The 21,211-nt window shown below is 37.9% G+C and overlaps 1 protein-coding gene across 1 annotated transcript in view; it reads left to right on the top strand.

The window, feature by feature from the left end:
• LOC120759734 (lipoxygenase homology domain-containing protein 1) overlaps positions 1-21,211 on the top strand; it is a 134,373-nt gene that overhangs the window by 104,121 nt on the left and 9,041 nt on the right. The window contains 7 exon segments of the mRNA XM_058419974.1: positions 13,301-13,508; positions 15,082-15,141; positions 15,449-15,627; positions 16,173-16,395; positions 19,619-19,679; positions 19,681-19,780; positions 19,898-19,970. Coding sequence (XP_058275957.1) covers positions 13,301-13,508; positions 15,082-15,141; positions 15,449-15,627; positions 16,173-16,395; positions 19,619-19,679; positions 19,681-19,780; positions 19,898-19,970 — 904 coding nt within the window.

Here is a 21,211-nt window from a genome sequence, read left to right as displayed (position 1 = left end):
TCTACCTTATGTGGAAAATTCCAATCCTGATGCAGCTGATGCTAGCAATACAGACAGCTAATAAAGTGACTATATCAAGTGCTTTTATATTCAATTTTATATTAAAATTTTAGTATCTCTTTTCTGCTCATGCCATTCTTCAGACTATGGCACCTTTCCCTGATTTTTACTGTCTACCCCTTAGTCTGGCTCTTGGTCTCTCTCCAGACTGTCAGACACTACCCTCTATAGTTTTCTTAGGTGTACCAGGAGGGTCTTTCATTCAGTGTGCAGGACTGAGTCTTGTCGCTCATAGACATAGACCAGCCAAAGTCCAATATTGCTGCCAGAGATGCATTTCCTTGATGCATTGTCAGTATAAGCAGAAATTGGAGGGAATTTAGGTACTGAATGAGCTGTAGAAACATGGGTATATTTACAGCAAAATGTGTATCTTTGACACAAAACTTTGTGCCTATCAGAACCTCTGGACAGAGGGAGTGAAATTCTCAGCTGAAAAGATCACAAGATATTTTAAACATGGAATAAAAAAATTGCTTGTGTTTACTCTGGCTCTTTTTTGAAAACAAATTTGAGGATTGAAACAATTTTATAAAGATTTTGAAACAAACATCGGTTACAGAAAATTTGGGTAGGAATAGTTAAAGTTTAGAAAAAAGTCTGCCAGTGTCTTGCAACCAGTAAGTTATTTTTTTCTTTTAGTGTTGGTTGCAGAAAAAATGAGAGTTTGTCTAAAGATGCAAGCTTCCAAATCAGCCCAGACTGATAGCCAAAGCAGAGACATGGTATGTGTGATTAGGGGGAGCTGAGCTCCTAACTCCCCCTAGCATCATCCATTTAGCAGGAACTGAAAGTAGGTATTATACTGCTGGATTTCACCTACTTGAAATATTGATTCATAAGAAATGTTGGAGAATTTAAATCTTCATTTTTAATGGATTAAATACTGTGGATAAGGCTACTCAGTTTTGATAAAGTCACATTTGTCTTCCCTAATGCTGAAGTTCAGATTATGGCTTGCTGATAAGCTGATTTAACTGAATTTTAGAGCTGCAGTCCTTTTGTCCACATGAAGTAAAAGTTAGTTTAATCTAAATTTTACTGTATTTCTCCTTAAATCATAGTCCCACAAATGAGAAATCTGATTTCTAGACTGGTAGTTTTTAATGAAGAGGGACCAGGGATGCATGTCTAGAAATGTTGTCTAAGAAAGTAAAAGTGAACCCCAAAGATTTATAACCTGAAGTTTACATTTTATAGTATTTGCATCTACTTCAGTTTAGCTCAGAATTTTTCTTTCTTACAGAGTAAGACGCAGATCTGGCATGTAGCTATCTCTTCATTATTTATTTGACATTTTATAGGAGCAGTGTGTGAATATAATACAGTATCCTTATATTTCTAAATGTAGATATCAGCACAGGAGTATTTTAGGGCTCTCAAAAGAAATTGCTAGTAGATGAGTAATAGAGAAACACATAAAAGTCTTGATTCACTCTTTGTTCAGTGAAAATAAAGGTATTCGGTTAATTGAAAAGTATAAAATTATTCTGCAAGAAAGGCTCCTGCCTATGCAGCAGTATTTTCTCATTATATGTTTTGGAAATTTCCCAATGTTTTCTTCCCTTTAAAAGTAATCTCCAAAAAGACTCTCAAGTGTAGAATGTCTCTTTCTATACCAACCCAATCACATATTGTGCCAAGCACCCCTGCAGTCGGAGAGTCTGCACTTGGTGGTTTAGGGGATTTGGATAATAAGAGGCAGAATTTGCATTCGGAATCTTAACAGTTGTTCTGACATTTTAAAATGTGCTTTTGCTTGCAATAATTTTTCCCCTGACTATACAGTAACAGCTAGTGAACTGGAACAGTGTTTTTGTTGGAAATCACATCAAAATATGGTGTTAGTCTCACAGAATGTCAGGGCTGTTGCAAGCAACAGTTTAACTATGCAGAAATACATCGAAATGTTTAAATATTCAGTAAAGTTTACAGTGTATTAGAGATACTCTTCTCTCATTTAACAGTTTTTTTATTTTCATGAGCTAGGTTACATGATAATAAAAGAATGAATTAGCATCTTATATCTGATTTGTTGCTTTGTGCCTTTCCAAAGTCCTTACACCAATGAGAACATCAGAGAACTTGGAGGTAAAGTAATGTGTGTGATATTATTAATTCACCAGTAAGGCCCTGTAGCTCACCCCTGAGAGGGCAGCGCTGTCACCACTGAGAGCTAAGCTTCTGGTGATGTACTCATAAAAATGAGTGTAAGGACTTGTCCTGCAAGAACCACAGTCTTTCAAATTGCTGTGACATTGATGGCTTTTTTGATGTTCTCCTAAAAGCCGCATGGACAGACAATGCAATCTTAGCACACTTCTTCATGCAGTTCAGCTTTCAGGAAATCCTAATAGTATTCATTCATTCTTTGTGAGTCAGTTTAAGCTTGATAGATATTACCTGCTTATGAGCAGTTTTTTGAACCAAGTATACTTAACACAGACATGCTGTGAAAACCAGGGCCCAGTTGTGTAAAATCGTTAGAGTATCCCCATGTTGCTTCTGACGCGCAATGCTCTTCAGCAAATGTAATTCTTGATGCTTCTTTATATGGCCTTTGATAGACTTGCTGTATGCTCTGTCATTCAGCTGTGAGTTATCAAAAAAATTTCCTCTTCGAGAATGTGTGGTTTTTTTCAGATCAGTTCCATCAAAACCAGTAAAGTACACTGAATATGCCATGACTGATATTTAAGTATTTTAATCTAGGTTGTATGAAATTGGCCAGTATTTTAAGTACTCCACATTACAGAACCAATAAATTCTCTGAAAATTTTGTCTTCATTCTATTAGTATTTGAAAAGATATATTCTCTATCCTGCCCTATATTTAGACATCAACTGCTCAGGTTGGTGCCATGGTAACTGCAGCACATACAAAAATTTTCAGTGAGAGGTGACTGTTGGTGCTCAGTTTCAGTACTCACAGATTAAGCACTGACAATTAAAAAAAAAAAAAAATACTTCAGGAAAAAGTCCATGTGTGCCAAGAAGAATCAGAATGTGGGGCAGTGTCCTGAGGTTACAAGTAGGAAGCCAGTAAAGTCCACATCCCACAGCATTGATAGTGCTGCTATTTTGTGACTGCAGACAAACCTTCTCTTATGGAAAGCATGCCTGACATGATTAAATAGTTGCCAAACGTCATTGATCCAAATGTATTAATCACAGTGGTAAGCTGTTGGCCAGGTTATTGTTATACAGAAATGAACACTAGATTTAGTGTCTGGTCATCATAGAATCATAGAATTGTTTAGGTTGGAAGAGACCTTCAGGATCAATTCCAGCCATTGACCCAGCACTTTTAAATCCACTACTAAACCATGTCCTCTGACTACCTGTTTCTCTGGGCAGCCTGTTCCAATTCTTGACAATTTCAGTGAAGAAATTTTTCCAGCTATCCAATCTTAAACCTCCCCAGGTACAGCTCAAAGTAATTTCCTCTAATGCTGTGACTTTTACCTGGGAGAAAAGACCAACCTCAGCTGTGGTGGTGTGCAATTTGTTTTTTTTGTTTTATATGAGTTTAAACATGTTTTTATGTAATGGTTCGTTCCTTGTATCCCCCTATTTCTGTTATAGTTCAGACTTGTTTACTCCAAAGTGCTCCCAGTTCGTTTTCTGTCAATCATCCCTTCCCCCTGTACCCAGGTTGTCAATCCCCTCTCTCTCCCCTTGGGCGAGAGTCACTCCAGGACCCTTCCCTGGCTTCTGGAAAGCTCCAGGGAGGGTGTCGAGTGATAGGCTGGGGCCCTGGAAATCCCCTCCCAGCGTTTTGTGGTTGGTCCCCTGTTCTGTGGTTTACACCCCTGGTTACACCCCCAAGTTCTGTAATTGGCTGACCGGTTGTCGCCACCCCTGTTTCCACCCCCCTTTAAAAGTTGCTGCACGCCTGCTCTCGGGGCTCTTCTGGGCAGCAGGACAGAGAGTGCAGGGCTCCGTGCTCCCTCTCCCCTCAATAAAACCTTGTTGTACCCTGCTCAGAGGAGTCAGCCTTTTGTTCGGTTGCCGCGGTTGCTGTACCATCGTCGTGCCCGTCGCTGGTGTGGGGGATCCAAGTCCCCACAGGGAGGAGGTGGCTCGCCCAGCCTGCCACCCCGACCTTCCAACGTTGCCGCAGTGGGAACCAACTGAGCTAGCCTGTGGCTGCGCTGGTCAGCGCTTTTAGGACACTGCGACACTCCAGCCTTCCCCACCCACCTCCCTCCTTTCAAGCAGCTGCAGAAAGCAATCAGGTCTCCCCTGAGCCTCCTTTTCTCCAGGCTAAACGCCCCAAGTTCTGTCAGCTGCTCCTCACAGGACTTCTGCTCCAGACCTTTCACCAGCTTTGTTGCCTTTTCTCTGGACTTGCTCCAGCACCTCAGTGTCTTTCTTTTAGAGACAGGCCTAAAACTGAACACGGCACTCAAGGTAGGGCCTCATCAGTGCTGAGTGCACGGTAATAATCACTGCACTGATCCTGCTGGCCACACTATTGCTGATACAGGCTAGGAAGCCTTTGGCTGCCTTGGCCACCAGGGCACACGCTGGCTCATGTTCAGCAGCTGTCAAACAGAGCCTGCAGGTCCTTTTCCACCAGGTGGCTTTCTAGCCACTCTTGCCAGTCCTCTAGCATTGCATAGGGTTTTTGACACCCAAGTGCAAATACCTGGCACCTGGCCTTGCTGTACCTCATGCAATTGGCCTTGGCCCATTGATCTAGCCTGTGCAGATCCCTTTGCAGGGCCTGTCTGCCTTCCAGCAGATCAACACTCCCACCTGACTTGGTGGTGTCCACAAACTGACTGAGGGTGCCAATCATCATTGATTCCCCCATCCAAATCCTCAGCAAAGGTATTAAACAGGACTGGCCCCAGTGCTGAGCCCTGGGGAACACCACTTGTGACCAACCACCAGCCGGATTTAACTCCATTCACCACCACTCTCTGGGCCTGGCCATCCAGCCAGGTTTTACCCAGAGAAGAGCGCACCCATCAAAGCCATGAGCAGCCAGTTTCCAGTTTCCCCAGGACAATGCTGTGGGAAACGGTATCAAAGTCTTTCTTAAAGTCCAGCTAAACAACTTTCACAGCCTTTCGTTTATTCACTAAGCAGCTCAGTGTCATAGAAGAAGATGAGGTTGGTCAAGCAGGACCTGCCTTTCACAAAGCCATGATGGCTGAGCCTGATCACCTGATTGTCTTGTGTGTTTTGTGTGATGGTACTCAAGGTGATCTGCACCAATGACCTTCCCTGGCATCTTGGTCAGGCTGTAGTTCCCTGGATCCTCTTTCTGACCCCTCTTGTAGACAGATGTTACATTTGCTAAGTTCCAGTCAGTTTCTAGGTTAGCCAAGACTGCTTGTAAATGATGGAAAGAGGCTTGGTGAACACTTCTGCCAGCTTCCTAGGTACCCTTTAGGTGAATCCCATCCAGCTCCATATGTGTGTCTGTATGCTGTAGGAGGTTGCTGATCCTTTCCCCTTGGATTGTAGGGCTTCATTCTACTCTCTGTCTCTGTTTTACATCTCAGGGGACTGGAAGATCAACTGGTCTTACTTTTAGAGACTTGAGGCAAAGATGGTAGTAAGTACCTCAACCTTTCCCTCAGCGTTTCCAGGCTCTGCTTGTGACACTCCTGCTTTCTTGCGCTCCCTCAGGGCTTCTTCTGTACATGGGAGCTTGGACACCATTGCTTCTGGCCCTGCATCCTGTCACCTGCCATGGCACGAGCTGCAGGCTCTCTGCTACCCCTGAGGTTCCTTTGGGAATATCCCCTGTGTACCGCACTGCAGTGCTCAGCTACGGATTGTGCCAGCGCTGGAGCGGCTCACCTTGGCCACTTGACTGCTACTTTTGGTTACACCATGTTAAAATCCTGAGCAGAAGGATTAATCAGATGGGAACAGGGAAAATATGGAACGCCACCATGGCGAAGGAAAGACTGGTGAAGGTTGTCGGAAACTATGAGGAGAAAGGCAGAAAGTAAGAACATTACTAAAGATTTATAAAATTCTAGGAGACAGTGGCAAATACCTGAGTCATGTGCGGTTCTCATCGATATCTCCAGGATGGCATTTCCCAGTCAGTTGTTAGAGACGGTGAGAAATTTAAAAGGGACAGAGTCAGAACATCCCACTGCAATCACCCAGTTTGCCTAAGCAGCACTGGCCACTGCTTAGAGCTCTGTGAATAGTTAATTTTGGTTTCCTGACATATTCTTGCAGGGTGAGAAAGCATATAAAACTTTGTTGCAAAATATTAAAAACTGGGCAAAATTAATTAATGCTAAAATTAACTGCAGGAGGGGAGTACTTCATTCTGTCTATATAGATCTTAAAAATAAATCCCATAAGTGACATTTCTACGGCTGAAATGCATCTCAGTTTTACTTGTCTGTGTTATACATATTTGTTCTAACATGATGGCTTAAGCATCTGCTGCAGAAAGGGAGTGATGGTTTTCTTCTCTCTCCATTTGGACACTTATCTTAAAATGAAATTAGTTAACCTCAGAGAGTACCTGCTGCTTTCTTTGCAGGAAATTGTTTTATTTTATAGGATTATTTTAGATAGGCCAGGTTGGGTAAGTGAGTTTTATGGCCTGTTCATTTCAGGGTTTTGATAAACAAGGTCATTTTGAAATAAAATGCAGCTAAATTTATTAGCTTGATTTATAAAAAAAATTTAAAATATCTGTGGTTAATACAAGTGTGCATTTTTCAGGAAATAAAATATTCAATCAATTTTCTCAATGCAGCAATAAGTAAATTAAATTCAGTTCAAGTTAAATAGTTTAGAAAATATATCTAACTCCAAAAGAATGGCTACCCGTGATAAAGTTTAAATCTAGCTGGAAAATTGTTTCAATGCCTAAGGATATTTTTCTTCTAAATATTAGAGATTCACATTATTTTCTGTCTAAATTTGTCAAACTTTAACTTCTAGGAACTGAATTTTGTCACACTTTTGAATTCTAGTTTGGATAGCTCTCTTACACCAAATTTCTACTGCCTTTGACAGTATTTATGACAATAAGAAAATCAGTATGCCTTTGACAAGTTAAATAGATTATTCTGCTTGATTCACTGAAAGGAAGGCTTTCCAGTGATTTATTAACTCTCACAAATCTTTTCAGAGCACTCCTCAATTTAACACCCTACTTTTTCAAGTGTCATAACTGGAGACTGTATTTGCATAATCTCTGCAATCTTGTTTTCTTCCAGATAAATCATGGAAATACTAAAGAGCATAAGCTTATTAACTGGCCTCAATGCAATGAAATATGCTTGAAAATAATATCTTTTTACAGCTGTACTTGGAGACATACAAGTTAGACATTTTATTATCCTGGTATTATATTTGATTATAATGTCTTAATCAAAATATTATATGATATGCATTACTGAAGTTGAAGAAAATTACAGTCATTCTATTTTTTTGCCTGTTAAACCAGATCTCAGACTTGGACTGTTATTAAATCAGTCCAACAATCAGGCTGCATCAGATGAGATTGAATCTGCCCAAAGTGATGGCTGTCTTTTGTTTGTGTTTTGTAGTTGTTTTGGTTTGATTTTTAAACCTCTTTTGTTTGATATAATTTATGACTACAGCTTTGGATGTGGCTGATGATACTGATCTATGCAGCAGTCCTTTTGCACTTTATTAAATACATTTTACTTAAAGTCTGATTGAAATGTCTTTTTTAGCAGAATTGTCATAGCTACTGATCACTATAAGATGCCCCTATTATTTTTACTCCTGCTGATGTTTTGTGCATAGAAATCTTGTTTCAAAAAGATTACTTTCCAATTATACAAAGCTTATTAACATAAGATCAGTGCAGGGCAAATATATTTGGAGTCTTTTTCTACCTCTATTCTTTCACTGATTCTTCACTAATCTTGTTGAAGATTGATAAACTATGATAAATGTGGGTTATCAGAAACATCCAATGATTCATTCATTATAATCTACAGTACTTTTTTCATGCAGAGATGAAAAATTTCAATGACTATATAGCTGAGAATTTAACATAATACAAAATATGTTTGCAGAAATGTGAGCCTAGAGGGAAATTTGGGGTTGGCTTTTTCAGATGCATGAAAACCCCTGTTTTTAAAGAAGAGTTTGTACTACAAGGCAGTGAGGGTACAGTCAGAGGTGCTGTTCATCATTCCACTGAGCTGAGCCAAGACAGTGCTTCTATCAAGTGCTTGTCATCCCTGCAGCTTACCACCCAATATTTCCACCTCTGAAGCCTGCTGGCACAGAGAAATACATTTGCTCTGCCCAAATGTTTATTTGAGTTTAAGCAGTTAATATCATTAGTGATTTGGGCTTTTTCACTTAGTCTATCTTGATAAAATTTGGCTGGTACTGATTTTGTGGTTATCCTGGCACAAATAAAAAGGTGATTACGTCCATCTAAGAGAAGGTAGTGATACGACAAGCAATTGGGACAGGGTGGAGAAGTTCTTTCCAGCACAGCTGGAAGAGCCCATAGGACCACTGTCAGAAGGGGCAAAAGTAATTTTTCTCTTTTTTCTCCTTTTCCAGGAATGTTCACACTCTGTTTCTGATTGGGCTGAGTTGTACTGGGGGCCTTTATTTCACCTGTGTTAAAACTCCTTTGTTATCAGCAGAGTTTCTCCAGATTAACAAATGAGATCAAAATAATCAGGCAGCAAATCAATAGGTTCCCTAAGCTTAATAGAAATGGTCCTTTTCCCAGACACTCAGACTCCTTTTCCAATAAAAGCCTATTAAAATGATACTAACATTAGCGGTGTGGGAAATCACTTGTGCATACAGGTTGATGAAATGAAGCATATGGTGTGTCTTGACTTGCCATTTTCAGTTCTTCTGGGAATATCGTCATTAACCAACCATCAAGTCTCAATACCAAGCCTGTAAAATGATTGGCATTTATAAAGGTAAATATTGCACAGTGACTCTTCAAATGCTTCTTCTATTACAAGAGCTATTGCAGCTGCTGCAGACAGTGATATGTTGCCAGCACTGACACAGAAGAGAACTGAATAAAGTCATAATAAACTGGGTCATAGAATCAGAGAAAAGACTCAAAACATGGGTCCCAGGAAAAGAAAGATACGTTTGAAGAAAATCTGAAAAGCAGTAAAGAAAAAAAACCCCAAAAACTTTAAATATGCTGAAAGGATTGCTGGATTTGTTGCTATAAAGGAATATTTTAGTCCTTTTTTTCCTAGCCAAGATGTATGAAAAGTAGCAATTCTGGTTTTGAAAAGCTACGGCAGCTTTTCTGGGCCACAGAGGATGTATGGCCCCACCACTGTCAAACTTAGCCGCTCAGACTGGGAGAATATCTTTCTTTCTCCAGGCAATGTTAATTAAGAACATTTAGTGGGCTGTACATACATACAAATTGCTTTAATGCTATTCTGAGAAAATTCAATATAAGCTCTGCTGAATTAGACAATATGTATTATTATCAATATTTAAGGTGACTTTTCTCCATTCAAACCTAATTTGCTAGTAGTAACTAAAAAACAATTAACTTTTTTTTTTTTCCCTAGAGGAAAATGATAAAGATAAATTTAATATTCTATAGGTTTGCTTATCTTCTGTGTATTTCCCTCTTTCTTTCTTTTTTTTACAGAAGAATTAACCCTCCTGTAATTTAGATGGTTCCCATTTGTAAGTCAAATAAAAGCTAGAATATCATGTGACATAGAAGACCTGTCAACAACCTGAGTATTTAGAAAATTTTATGACTAATCCATGGTCTCAGATGAATCTACAAAAATATTAGCTAAATTATTAATAATAATAGAATTTCATAAAATTAGAATTAAATCTATGTCATAATCTCTCTGTTTGCAGACAGCTTGAGAGGAGAAAAGTGAATTAAATTTTGCAAATAAATTAGCCAATTGTTTTTAGCTCTAACAATTACAGTTGCTGCTCTTTCTCAGTTCTTCTTTGGTCTCTTGACTACAATAAAACTCATTACACTGTGTAGATTTTCAAATATACACATAAAGAGAAAACGTAATCTTGTCCATGAACTGAGTTTACCCCAGATGACAAAATTTCTAGTCTGTTTAATAGTTCCTTAACTTGCAGTTTATTAGATGTTTGAGTAGTCTGCAGATGTGACCATGGATTTCTGAGATTTTACATTCTCTAAAGTGAGCTTGTTAAAATGGCACATTAACAAATGATATAGTGTGTATAACACAAACCAAACATCAAAGTTTTCACAAATGTTTATTCCATCAAAACAAACTTATTTTCATAGGAAAAAAAGGAATTGGAAAACATTTTTGTATGTTAACTATATATGCTAACTTGCTTTTACCTGTGGCTGGATCCCCCAGGTCATAGATAACCCATAGCAGCTGCTGCCCCTGATTCATTAAGTCACGAAGTTAATAAGTAGTAAAAGTTCGTTAACCATCAAGGATAGACCCAGCTATCCTTCTAGAGACAGCACAAGTCAAGAGGCCAGCAGAATGACTGTCGTTTTCCTGTACTCCTATATATATATTTCCTGTATTCCTAACTCTCCTTTCCAAGAGTAGATCACTGACAAAATAGATTTTTTGGGAGATGCTGATGATCATGCCACTAAATGAGTCATTCTCTGGAAAACTGTTTTATCTTAAAAAGGAATTATTCTAACAAGTATCTGACAAGAGCTTTCTCATGGGTTTCTCATAAAATAATTGTGCTTCTTTCAGCTGGGGTAGAATTAATTTTCTTCACACTGGCTGGTATGAGGCTTTGTTTTGGATTTGTGCTGAGCACAGTGCTGCTCAGCAGGGCTCACACAGAGCCAGGGCCTTCTCTGCTTTCCGTGCTGCCACATTGGTGAGGAGGCTGGGGGTGCATGGGAGGGTGGGAGGAGACACAGCCAGGACAGGTGACCCCAGCTGACCAAAGGGATATTCCAGACCTTATGGCATCATGCTCAGTGTATAAAATGGCAGGAAAGAGGAGGAAGGAAGGACATTTGGAGTGATGGTGTTTGTCTTCCTAAGTAACCACTACAAGTGCTGGTCTCCTGGGGATGGCAGAGCACCTGCCTGCCCATGGGAAGCACTGAATTCATTCCTTGTTTTGCTCTGCTGGTGTGCATGGCTGTCACTTTCTCTATAAAACTTTATCTTAACCCACAGATTTTCTAGCTTTTGCTGTTCTCGTTCTCTCTTTGTTCTTGCTGGTGAGGAGGTGAGCAAGCAGCTCTGTGGGGCTTGAATACTGCCTGGGGTTAAACCTCAACAGTCATGCATTAAAATAAGCATAATAATTTGCAAGAACTAGCAGCAATTTTTGGAAAAATTTTCACATTTTTTGAACTTAAAATATTTACTGACAGACACAGGGGTCTGTATGTTTCTTACTTCAGTCTGTGTTTTTCAGTCATCTCCTAACTGCGTGTATTTTAAAACATTTTATTTAATAAGTGTAACAAATTAATTTTATTCAGACATGATGATATAACTTTACCAATCCAATTAAAGCTGGGATAAAGGAGTGATCAAATTAATATCACAATTAAGGTAAATTAAGAGTTCAAATTAATGGTATTCAATCATCAAATTAGTCCAATAGGTAATAAAATAAAATGGTTGTGTTGACACTAAACCTTATTTTTTTTTGATTTAGCTATGGAAAACATGAAGAGGAGCCTCTTTTCCTGCAGTTCTGTACTCCATCTAGAATTTCAGCCATTCCAATGTATTTGCTCTGCTGTAAATTCACTAAGCTGCTGGTAACCCTGACTTCCTTGTGAAGCATAGCTATTCAAGTGCCTCTTTCAGCTTTTTTCCTTAATATCATTGCCTCATTTTCCCCTTTCACATGATAACTTGAGTGATAAGGCAGATGTGATGACTAGACAGTACATTGTAGCAGTTTTTGACTAATATCACCTTTCTGTCTAGAACTTAGAGAGTAATCACTGACAGGTTGATTGTTATTTTCAGGGCACTGTTAAAGTGTGGTTCACAAACGCACAAAATTTTGTGGTTCAAAATCACATGTACGGATATTAATGAAAAACAAGAAACAAAAGTTAAACAAATTTATTTTTTTTCTGTTTCTGGGGATTCTTTTTAAAGTGGATGGTCAAATATTATCTGCAATTTTAAGCTCAGTATTTGAGCTTTTGCTGTGTCTTATTAAGGTGCAAGCTGGTTAGGCTCATCTCTGTGACACAAAACTTTCATTAGTTTTTCAGCTGGAAAACCTGTCCAGGAAAGAAACTGTGACTGGTGGAGCAAGAGAACTGCTATTCTCTGTTTCATCTCTGCATAAACCTTTAAGGTACGGGTTGCTGCCTTCTTGCAGGGCAACTTCAGTGTGAATTACATTGGGACGATTTCAAAACTTCTCAGGACTCAGTGTTTTCATCATTATTGCTACCTAGTCCCGTCAAAACCATCTTTGCATGTTTAAATCCTGCTGGAAGTTCCATCACAAATACCACTAGATTTTAACAGTTTTCATCCCCAGTAGAAATGAGATGATAATTCATTAATCTATAAAGCAAAAAATGTGGAAAGTTTCTATGTCAAGACTTTAATGTCTGTTTTTCTGCTGAGGAAACAGGAAATAATTGTAACACAAAAAGCCAGAACCACATATTGTGAAAGTGTTGAATGTCTGATGCATCACAATTTTCTTAGAAATCTTAGTTCAGTGTTCTAAACATTGTAAAAATATTGTGGCTTTTTTAACTGATAAAGAATAGCAGAACTTATTTCAACATAGTTTTATTAATTTTTTTTCCTTAAATTCAATTACTTATGTTGAAACTAATCTTACAAGTTAATCCAAATCTGGAACTAAGTCTGTCATTCTTTCCTAAGAGATTCCTTCTGTGATGCTCATTTCTACCCTTCTCATTCCCCGTATTTCTTTTCTGAAATAGCCCTTGGGGTCTATTTTGTTGAGAGTAAGATATGTGTAAAACATATTCCCTGTAGGTCATTAAGCATCAATTTTGGGAAGGAAAATTTCTCATGAAGTGAGTATAAGCAATCTGTGTGGGCAAAGAGGTGGTTTAGCTGTAAATTGCAGAACCACAAAGGGAATAAACACTTCTTAATGCAGGCATTTAGTATGTTTAAACTTGTCATCTCTAGTTCTGTTGGTATCTATTGAATTAATTAAAAAATCCTGATTTTCTTCTCACTTTAATATTTCAAGATAATTTAGTTACACAGTTCTGTTTTCTGTTGCCATATGACTTCTGATTCTGAATTTTTCAGGTGGATATTTTTCGAGTGGAGGCCGTAGATATTGGTATTCTGAAAAGGATGGTTGTTGAAAAAGGGAGAGGCTCTGACTGGCTTCTGGAGAAGATTATTGTGAAAGAGTCAGCCTCTCCAGGGGCAGAAACATTGTTTATGGCTCAAACATGGCTTAAAGATAGACGTGATGGAAAAAGATCTGCCTCAGTAACTCTGGATGACACGGGTCAACACTATCTTCAAACTATCATCCCCTAAGAAATTCATTCCAAACTGGAGAGTGCAGCTATAGGATTTGCTTCTACAAACAAGTTGTGTTTTAAAATATTCCTGTAGAACATTGCCATTATACAGGGAATTACTGTGTCTGAACACTTTGTGTTTTAGTACCACTTAATAACCACTATTTGCCAGAAGATATCTGCTTTGTTATTCCAGATTTTCAGTGGTGTAAATGCCAACAAATTGTCCTATTCCTTTTTACAAATTCCAAGGCTTCATTCTACACTTGAAAACTATTTTTTAAGCTTCTAATACCAGTTACTTGCTAGGCAGAGTGAAAATGAGGTAAAAAATGGGGAAAACTATGTTTAAGCAGTGGAGAAAATGTCTCCATTTTATTCAAGATGGCTAATTTACATTATTAATTCTACACTGCTTGGACAGCTTTTGCCAGAAACTGGAGTTTGCCAGAAACTTTGCCAGAAACTTTTGACTGACATCATGTGAGTAATCAGGCCACAGAGGAGCAGTTTTGACCCCGCTGCTTGTGGTTCTTTGTCAAGACGGGAAGGGAATGCACACCCTCCCTCCCTCCCTCCCTGTGTCATGGTTTCAATCCAAGCATGGATTTTGGTACAATCTGGTGTGCAAACTGGGACCTACCACAACACACTCCAACCATATCAGTGGGTACCAAGGCCCAGAAATGTGCCTAAGACAATGTCTCTCAGAGAAATTAATTGACAGTAAAGATGAGTCCTTGGATTACAAAATGTGTTCTATTTTTTTTCTTCCTAACTCCCCGGGCATTTTCTTGCACTTGTCCAGCAATAGCCTCTTGAGACTGAAGAAGATCCTAGTTCAATCAATTTTCTCTGCTGTATGATCTCTAACTTTTGATCATTTGAAACCAGAAAAAAAAAAAAAAAGGGGGGGGGTGGGGTGGAAACTGTTAGTGTGCAGAAGCAAATAATTTCAGCTTGTTTTAACTTGTATGTTGGGACTTCTCTGAAAAAAAAAAAAAAGGGAATATTTAGATCTGTTTGTACTAGACTTCATTGATTTGGACAAATGTTCCTGTGAGTTTCTTTATACAATAATTGGCAAATCCAGTCTTGGCTAAGAATTCAAAAGAAGTCTTCTCATTTTCAGTTCAGGTCACCACCTAATGTTTACAAGCAGCTTTGATCTCTACCAAATCCCAATGAAATCAATGAGGGCTACTATCTGTGGGAGGAACATCAGCCTGTAGAATGGGCATTAAAGACATCCAATTAGTGCTCATTCATCCAGAGCATAAATGAAAAAAAAAAAAAGCTTTAAAATGAAAAATACTTGAATCTTCATGTTACTACCATTTTCCCAGTAAAGAGCCAGCCCTAGAGACAGTTTATTTAATAGTATGTTATTTAGATGATGCTTAAATAGAAAATCACACTGTGCATTTCCTAGTTGAATCTTTAATCTAAATGATATAATACTCAGTCAATTGCCTCACTAGACATGAATACAGACCTTTATTATCATATAGACACTGTTCTACAAAAATGTTCATTTGATCTATTTTTTTAAATTAGAAGTTCAGGAGAGGAGGAGTACATCTGTCTGGCCTTTAGGAAGACAGCAAATGAATTCAGGTATAGCTTTTGTCATTACACTGATTTTTTTATTAATCAGTTCTGAAATAATAATGTGAGAATATTTTCATCACAGTACATCATTATACTTACTAATATGACAATAGTTTCCCCTTTGTAATAGTAAAAAATGGCAATAAACTTAGGGAGCTGCTCCATACCCAGGTGACATGCTTATAAAATAATGTGACCCATGTAGAACAAGGTATGTCTTAGAAATTTTATATCAGATAGCTTTGTTAACATATGAAAACAGAAACATCCTTTAAATTTTTTCCTTTTTATTTTCCTTATTTTATTTCTTCAGAAGGCAGATGGAGGACTTATTTCACAAAACATCAAGAAGAAACGAAATCAGAATTTGAAAAGTTGTCAGAAAATGTATCCAAGATGGTTATGGTTTTTTATGGAAGCAATGGCAAGTCAAATCCAGTTTCCATGGAAAACAAAGTAGAACATCAGACTGAGAACCGAATAACTTATGATGTAAAATAATATATAGATTTGCCTATATTTAAATTTTCTTTGAGTTTCCTTTTAAAGAGAAATAATCATGTAGTGCTGTAAATATTGGAGGTATTATTGTTTAGATATTCAAGAAAATCAGAGCTGAAGTTTTCAGTTGCGTGCCAGATTTCATTTTTAATTCCCGGCTTTCTCAAGTTCATGATGATCAAGCATAATATTTTTTCCCCCAACAAACAGTCATAGTTAATAATGCATATAATTTTAAATGACATTAACATTACTTATTCACATTAGAAATCATTGTCGTATGTAATTTGAATTTGATAGAACAATTACAATGAATGCCCCTAGAGGATAAAGCTAAAATGTCCTTAAGTGCCTACAGTCAACCTGGTTCTGCTGCTTTCGAAGTGAATTGGATTTTTAGCACCAAGACTGAACCAAATGGGTCCAGGATTGTGCTGACTCCTTTACAGCCAACTTCCTCTCTTCCTGTAAACTACCTATGCATTTATCTGTATGCCTCTGTTTGGATGCTAACTCATTGTTTTGCTGATTCCTAGACACATTTGCCGTCCAATTTGGGAATGCTTTATAAAGTGAGACTTGGCCTACCGAGTTTGGAAAACAACATATCCCAGTTGTCTCTTTGTCACTTTAAAATACAAAACACATCAACCCTGGATACCTTTAGTCTCACCATAAATAAAACACTTCCTCTTTCTTCTAATGGAGATGGATGGATTGAATTCCCTATACAGTGGCCATTAAAAGAAGCACTTTCTGGTAGGTATAAATCTACTTCAAAGCAGTGGAGTGGTTCAGGAGGTTAACATGTCCTAGTATTACAGTAGAAACCTTTATCAAAACGGAATTTTTTATTGTCTTTATTTAATGATTTATAGAGACTGGATAATAATTTAAAATGTATGAAGGAAAATATTACCCAGTCATCTTAATTTCTGTACCATAAAGTGGGAAATGCAATATTTACTTGATTGCACAGAAGCATTATTATATGCTACAAAGAACAATTTATAAGAAATATCCTTTTCTTGCAATATTGTAATATTTCTATTCTCTTTTGTTTAGTCCTCAGCTGCTCATATTACCAACATTATCAACATGATTTTTTATAGCTCATTTACTATTAAGTGATTTTTTTTGTTTGTTTGCACATTCCAAACAAATATTTTCAGTAAATAACAGCTCAAATCTACATATAATCTTCAGCTTTATTACCTTTATACACTCCAAATATTTATGTCTCCTAAAATTAGCTCAACAATTCTTATATTTGTCGCCTTGGTTAAGTAAAATAAAAGAAATCCTTTCACCTACAATCCATCCTAGTCCCTAATGTGCTGCATACTGAATGCCACCATATGATGGAACAAATAGTAACTTAGCTAACAGATCAAATAATGATACTTAATATTCAAATAATTTGGGCTTGGGTTTTATGCAGAAAACAAATTAATTATTTGGTAAAAAAATTAGTCAGCTCATCTAAAGTGAGCTGAAGTAGATGTAAAATTAACTACCCCAACACACTTTGGATTGGAACTTCTGGTCCAATTTCAGTAAGGTCTCTGAATGCATCCAAAATTAAATCTGTGAATAATCTCAGTGTAAGTGAATAATTTCAGTAGAAGTGACAGAGACTGAGGTTTGGGGTTTTTTTTGCACATTTTTGCTGCAATTGAAAATCTAAAAATTGTATCTAGGATTAGAATTTATATTGCTTAGATGTGTTATTTTCACTTGACCACTTACACAGTATGGGTACAGAACAGGGCTCAATGCCTTTCATCTCCTACACACAAGACTGAAACAAAGAGGACCTTCAGATTAACATAAAGCATTTGAGTGCAACCCTTGTAAAAGACTGATCACTGTCACATGCAGAAGTACTCAGGATACAGGTACAAGCACACAGAAATGAGGAGAGAACAACAGAGCATGGGCGATAAAGGCGGGGGTGAGACTGGAGTCCTTATGACCTTGGCTCTCTCTCTGTCACTGACCTCTTGGAATAATTTCCCCATTCTTTTTTTTTTTTTTTTCCCCTCTGGTAATATTTTTTATTCTTTGCAAATATTCTTAAATCAAGAGACAAAAAAATCACAAACAAGGAATAGGTATTATATTTTCTATTAGTTTAAGTAAAAAAAACAAACAAATGAAATAGCTCATTTCTGTGGTTTTTATTTCTTTCCATCCATGCTTTAGATATCTTCAAGGAAGGATTTCCAACCAATGAAGAAAAAGAATCTAGGACAGTGATTCCCCCAAATCTTTGCCATTTATGTTCAAGAGAGATTTAAGCAGCTCCACAGCAGTTGGTACACATGAAGTTAAAAGTGATCTTTATGGACAAATTTACTCACAATTTATTGTGAAAACCAGATATGCTTTTTGACAGCTTTCTAAACCTAATTTATTTTCTCCCTTTTCTCAGCTAAAAGCAAAACCAGTATCGTATTAATTGGAAGAATGGAAAGCTGTTAATCACACTCACCATAACCTGAAGCCATGTGATGTTAAATTTCAGATACAGCCCTGTCATTCATAGAGTGCCTTAGTATTTTATCTCAACTATATTTTCCTTTTAAAAAAAAAAATCTTCTTGGGATTGTGATGAAGCATTTGCTAATGGCTAATTGAAGCCATCAAAATGCAGTTGATAGAGTACAGACCCTCGAGATCTGGCAGTGCACACTTGTGCCTTTGGGTGTATTAATGAGCAGAGGCTTCCAGCTGAGTATATACATAAGTAGTTTCCCTTTATTGTACCTTCCTTTGAGATGCTTGCACCTCAGGAATCCAGAGGGGTCACATGGTGTTGTCTCTCTCCTCTCACACGCAGGGCTTTCAGAAGCTGAATTTGTCACTACTGTGGTTTTTAAGGCAAAACAATTAAATATTGAAAAGGTGAAAAAACTTTATTATGTTACTTTCAAGGTGATTATAAATTTAACAGAGAGCTATAATTCATATTGATATTATGAAATAATTAGAATTTTATAAAATTAATGGAGTTGTCACATTTGTATATGTTACCCTTGTTGTATGTAATTTCTTTTCAGAGATTCCTTCAATCTTTCCCCTTTCTAATTTATTCAGTACACTAGAGACATAAAAGCTTGGTTGCTACACTTGTGATCTGATACCCAAACAAAGACCACTACTTAAGCATTTTAGCCCTCCTACCCTTGCCTACATTAACCTCCCTCAGTTGCCCTCCTTTGTACAATGGACTCTCCCAGCGCTATCCATGGTATGATCTGATCCAAGGATCATGAATGCAACCTCTCAACTTGGCTCCAGTGTATCAGGGCCACGATAAGTCTACAGATCTAACTTGCCTTGGCTGGACTCACCTGGAACCTCCAGCCACGATGGGCAGAGGATGTCCCGGTCAGGTCATGCCTGAGCTACATGCTATGCATCTTTCTCTAGTTCTTTCTCTGCCCCCTTCTTCTGCACAGACCTTGGACCTATGCTGTAGCCTTTATTCTCATTCCTTCTCTGGCCCTTTCTCCTTCTGCCATCAAGTCAATCACCAGGATGGATCCCAGGTCTTTTTCACTGTTTGTGGCATCTGGGACTGTTGGCAGCTCTGCTTGCATCATACAGATCCTGCAGAATCTGGTCACTGCCTGAGCTGGGGTTGTGCTCAGCTTCGACCTTGTCCACTCTCGTGGGGCAGGTCCACTGCTCTTTGACACTGTGATACAAGAATCAAACCTTCCCAATTCAATCCTTTCACTTTAGTTTTGAGCTAGTCTAGCCTCACTTCTCAAATTTCAGATCTGGGAGATGGTGGTAAAACACTTATAAGGAAGAAATGGCAAAAAAAAAAAAAAAAAAAAAAAAAATTAGTTTTGTTATTCTTTTCAAGTGCTTGAATTTTAATTACATCTGACTGTAGAATGCCATGTTGTCAAATAGCTCTGTGAGGTTGTGGCACAGTCTTAACAAGATCTCTTTTTGCTTGATATTGCAGTGGTTACATATCATCTAACAGTATTTCCAAGAAATATTTTGATTGGGAGAAATTTAGTGCATACGTATATATGATACTCATGGTGACACAGGGGACAGATCCCTTCTCCAGTCATTGCAGAATGTACATCAGGGAGAGAAAAATGAGATACTCTCTCTTAAAGTATTTTAAAATTTACCCTTTAATCCATTCTTGTACTTCACACATATTATTTTCAAATTTTCCCATACAGTTAAATAACATGGTTTTACATTATAATACTGAATAATTTTATTTTAGTCATTTCTAGTTATTGTGGATGCTGTTGACTTGGGAGAACTGGAAAAAATTGTTCTTTTGATCAGCAGCAAAACAGGAAAAATACTTTTTACTTTCTAAAATCAGTCACATATATCACACAGCTAGCCTCCTGTTAAAAGCAACAAAGTCACTGCCAGAGTTAAATCCTTTTTGGCTTTTTTTCTAAAGGGTAGTGTTTTATAATGAAAATCCTACATTTTGACACATTAAAATCCTGAGATCTAAAGATTATAACATCATTGCGTGAAGAAAGTAAACTATTCCTTTGCATACAAGAAAAAAGAAAATTAATAAGAATATAATTATATTCTGCACTTAATACATGTTCTACTAATAAGTTATCTAGGAGAATAATTATAACTCAAGTAAGAAATTGGTATTGTTTAATTTTCCTTTTGTGATTCAATTATTTTCACTGTTTCCCCCCCCAATTCTGTTTTCTCACTGTGACATTCAGAGGGAAATTCTACCTCTGGCAGTCAGCAAGTCTTGCCACTGAACTTCCTTAAAATTGTCTTGACCTCACCGTCTCTCTGTTTTATCTGTAGGATGGCTATCATGTTACTAATTCAAAGAATTAATGATAAAGTTGTTTGAAATCCATTAATGAAATTTGCTATATATAATAACGACTCATTCCTACGCATCACACTTGACCATTTTCAGACAGTTTTCTAGGGAAACAAGGGCTCTATATTTGCACTTTATCCGTCTTTTGTTGTTGCTGTTGTTTGCTCATCTGGAGGCTCCTCATAAGAGCCTTTTAGGCACAGCACCCGATTTCAAGCAAGTGTGCAAGGTGACATTTGGGCAGTAAGCATGTACGAACTCCCTGGCTGGTGAACACGTCCCGCACCCCAGCACAGGCTGCCTTGCTCACTCCCAGGGGGATGCGGTGTGGGGCTGCAGCTGGTCTAGAGGGGAAGGGAAGGAGATGGACAGCCCTGCCATGCCATTGCGGGAAGTAAAGCACGTAGCTCAGTGCTTTTGTTTCCCACAGCTTCAGTCGTGAAAGTTAACTACAGCCATCTGTCTGACTGACAGTCACTGAATGTGGCAATTGTGCGGAGCCAAAGGGCACTACGGAGAGCATGACAGGCGAGACTTCACCTTTTGGGTTGGAAAACACAGTTCACAAAGGAGGGACATCGGGCTCATTGCCTCTGTGTGCGTTATGAAGAGAGGATTGGGATGATGCAACTGACAAATGAGAGGACAGTCTTAAGTTGCAACAAGGGAAATATAGGTAAGATATAAGGAAAAAGTTTTTAATGGAAAGAGTGATAAAGTGCT

Source organism: Hirundo rustica, chromosome 1 (assembly GCF_015227805.2).
Source record: "Hirundo rustica isolate bHirRus1 chromosome 1, bHirRus1.pri.v3, whole genome shotgun sequence".
In the NCBI taxonomy this organism is placed as follows: Eukaryota; Metazoa; Chordata; class Aves; order Passeriformes; family Hirundinidae; genus Hirundo; species Hirundo rustica.
Note: the sequence above shows the minus strand (reverse complement) of the source record. Positions and strands in the feature narration are given on the sequence as shown.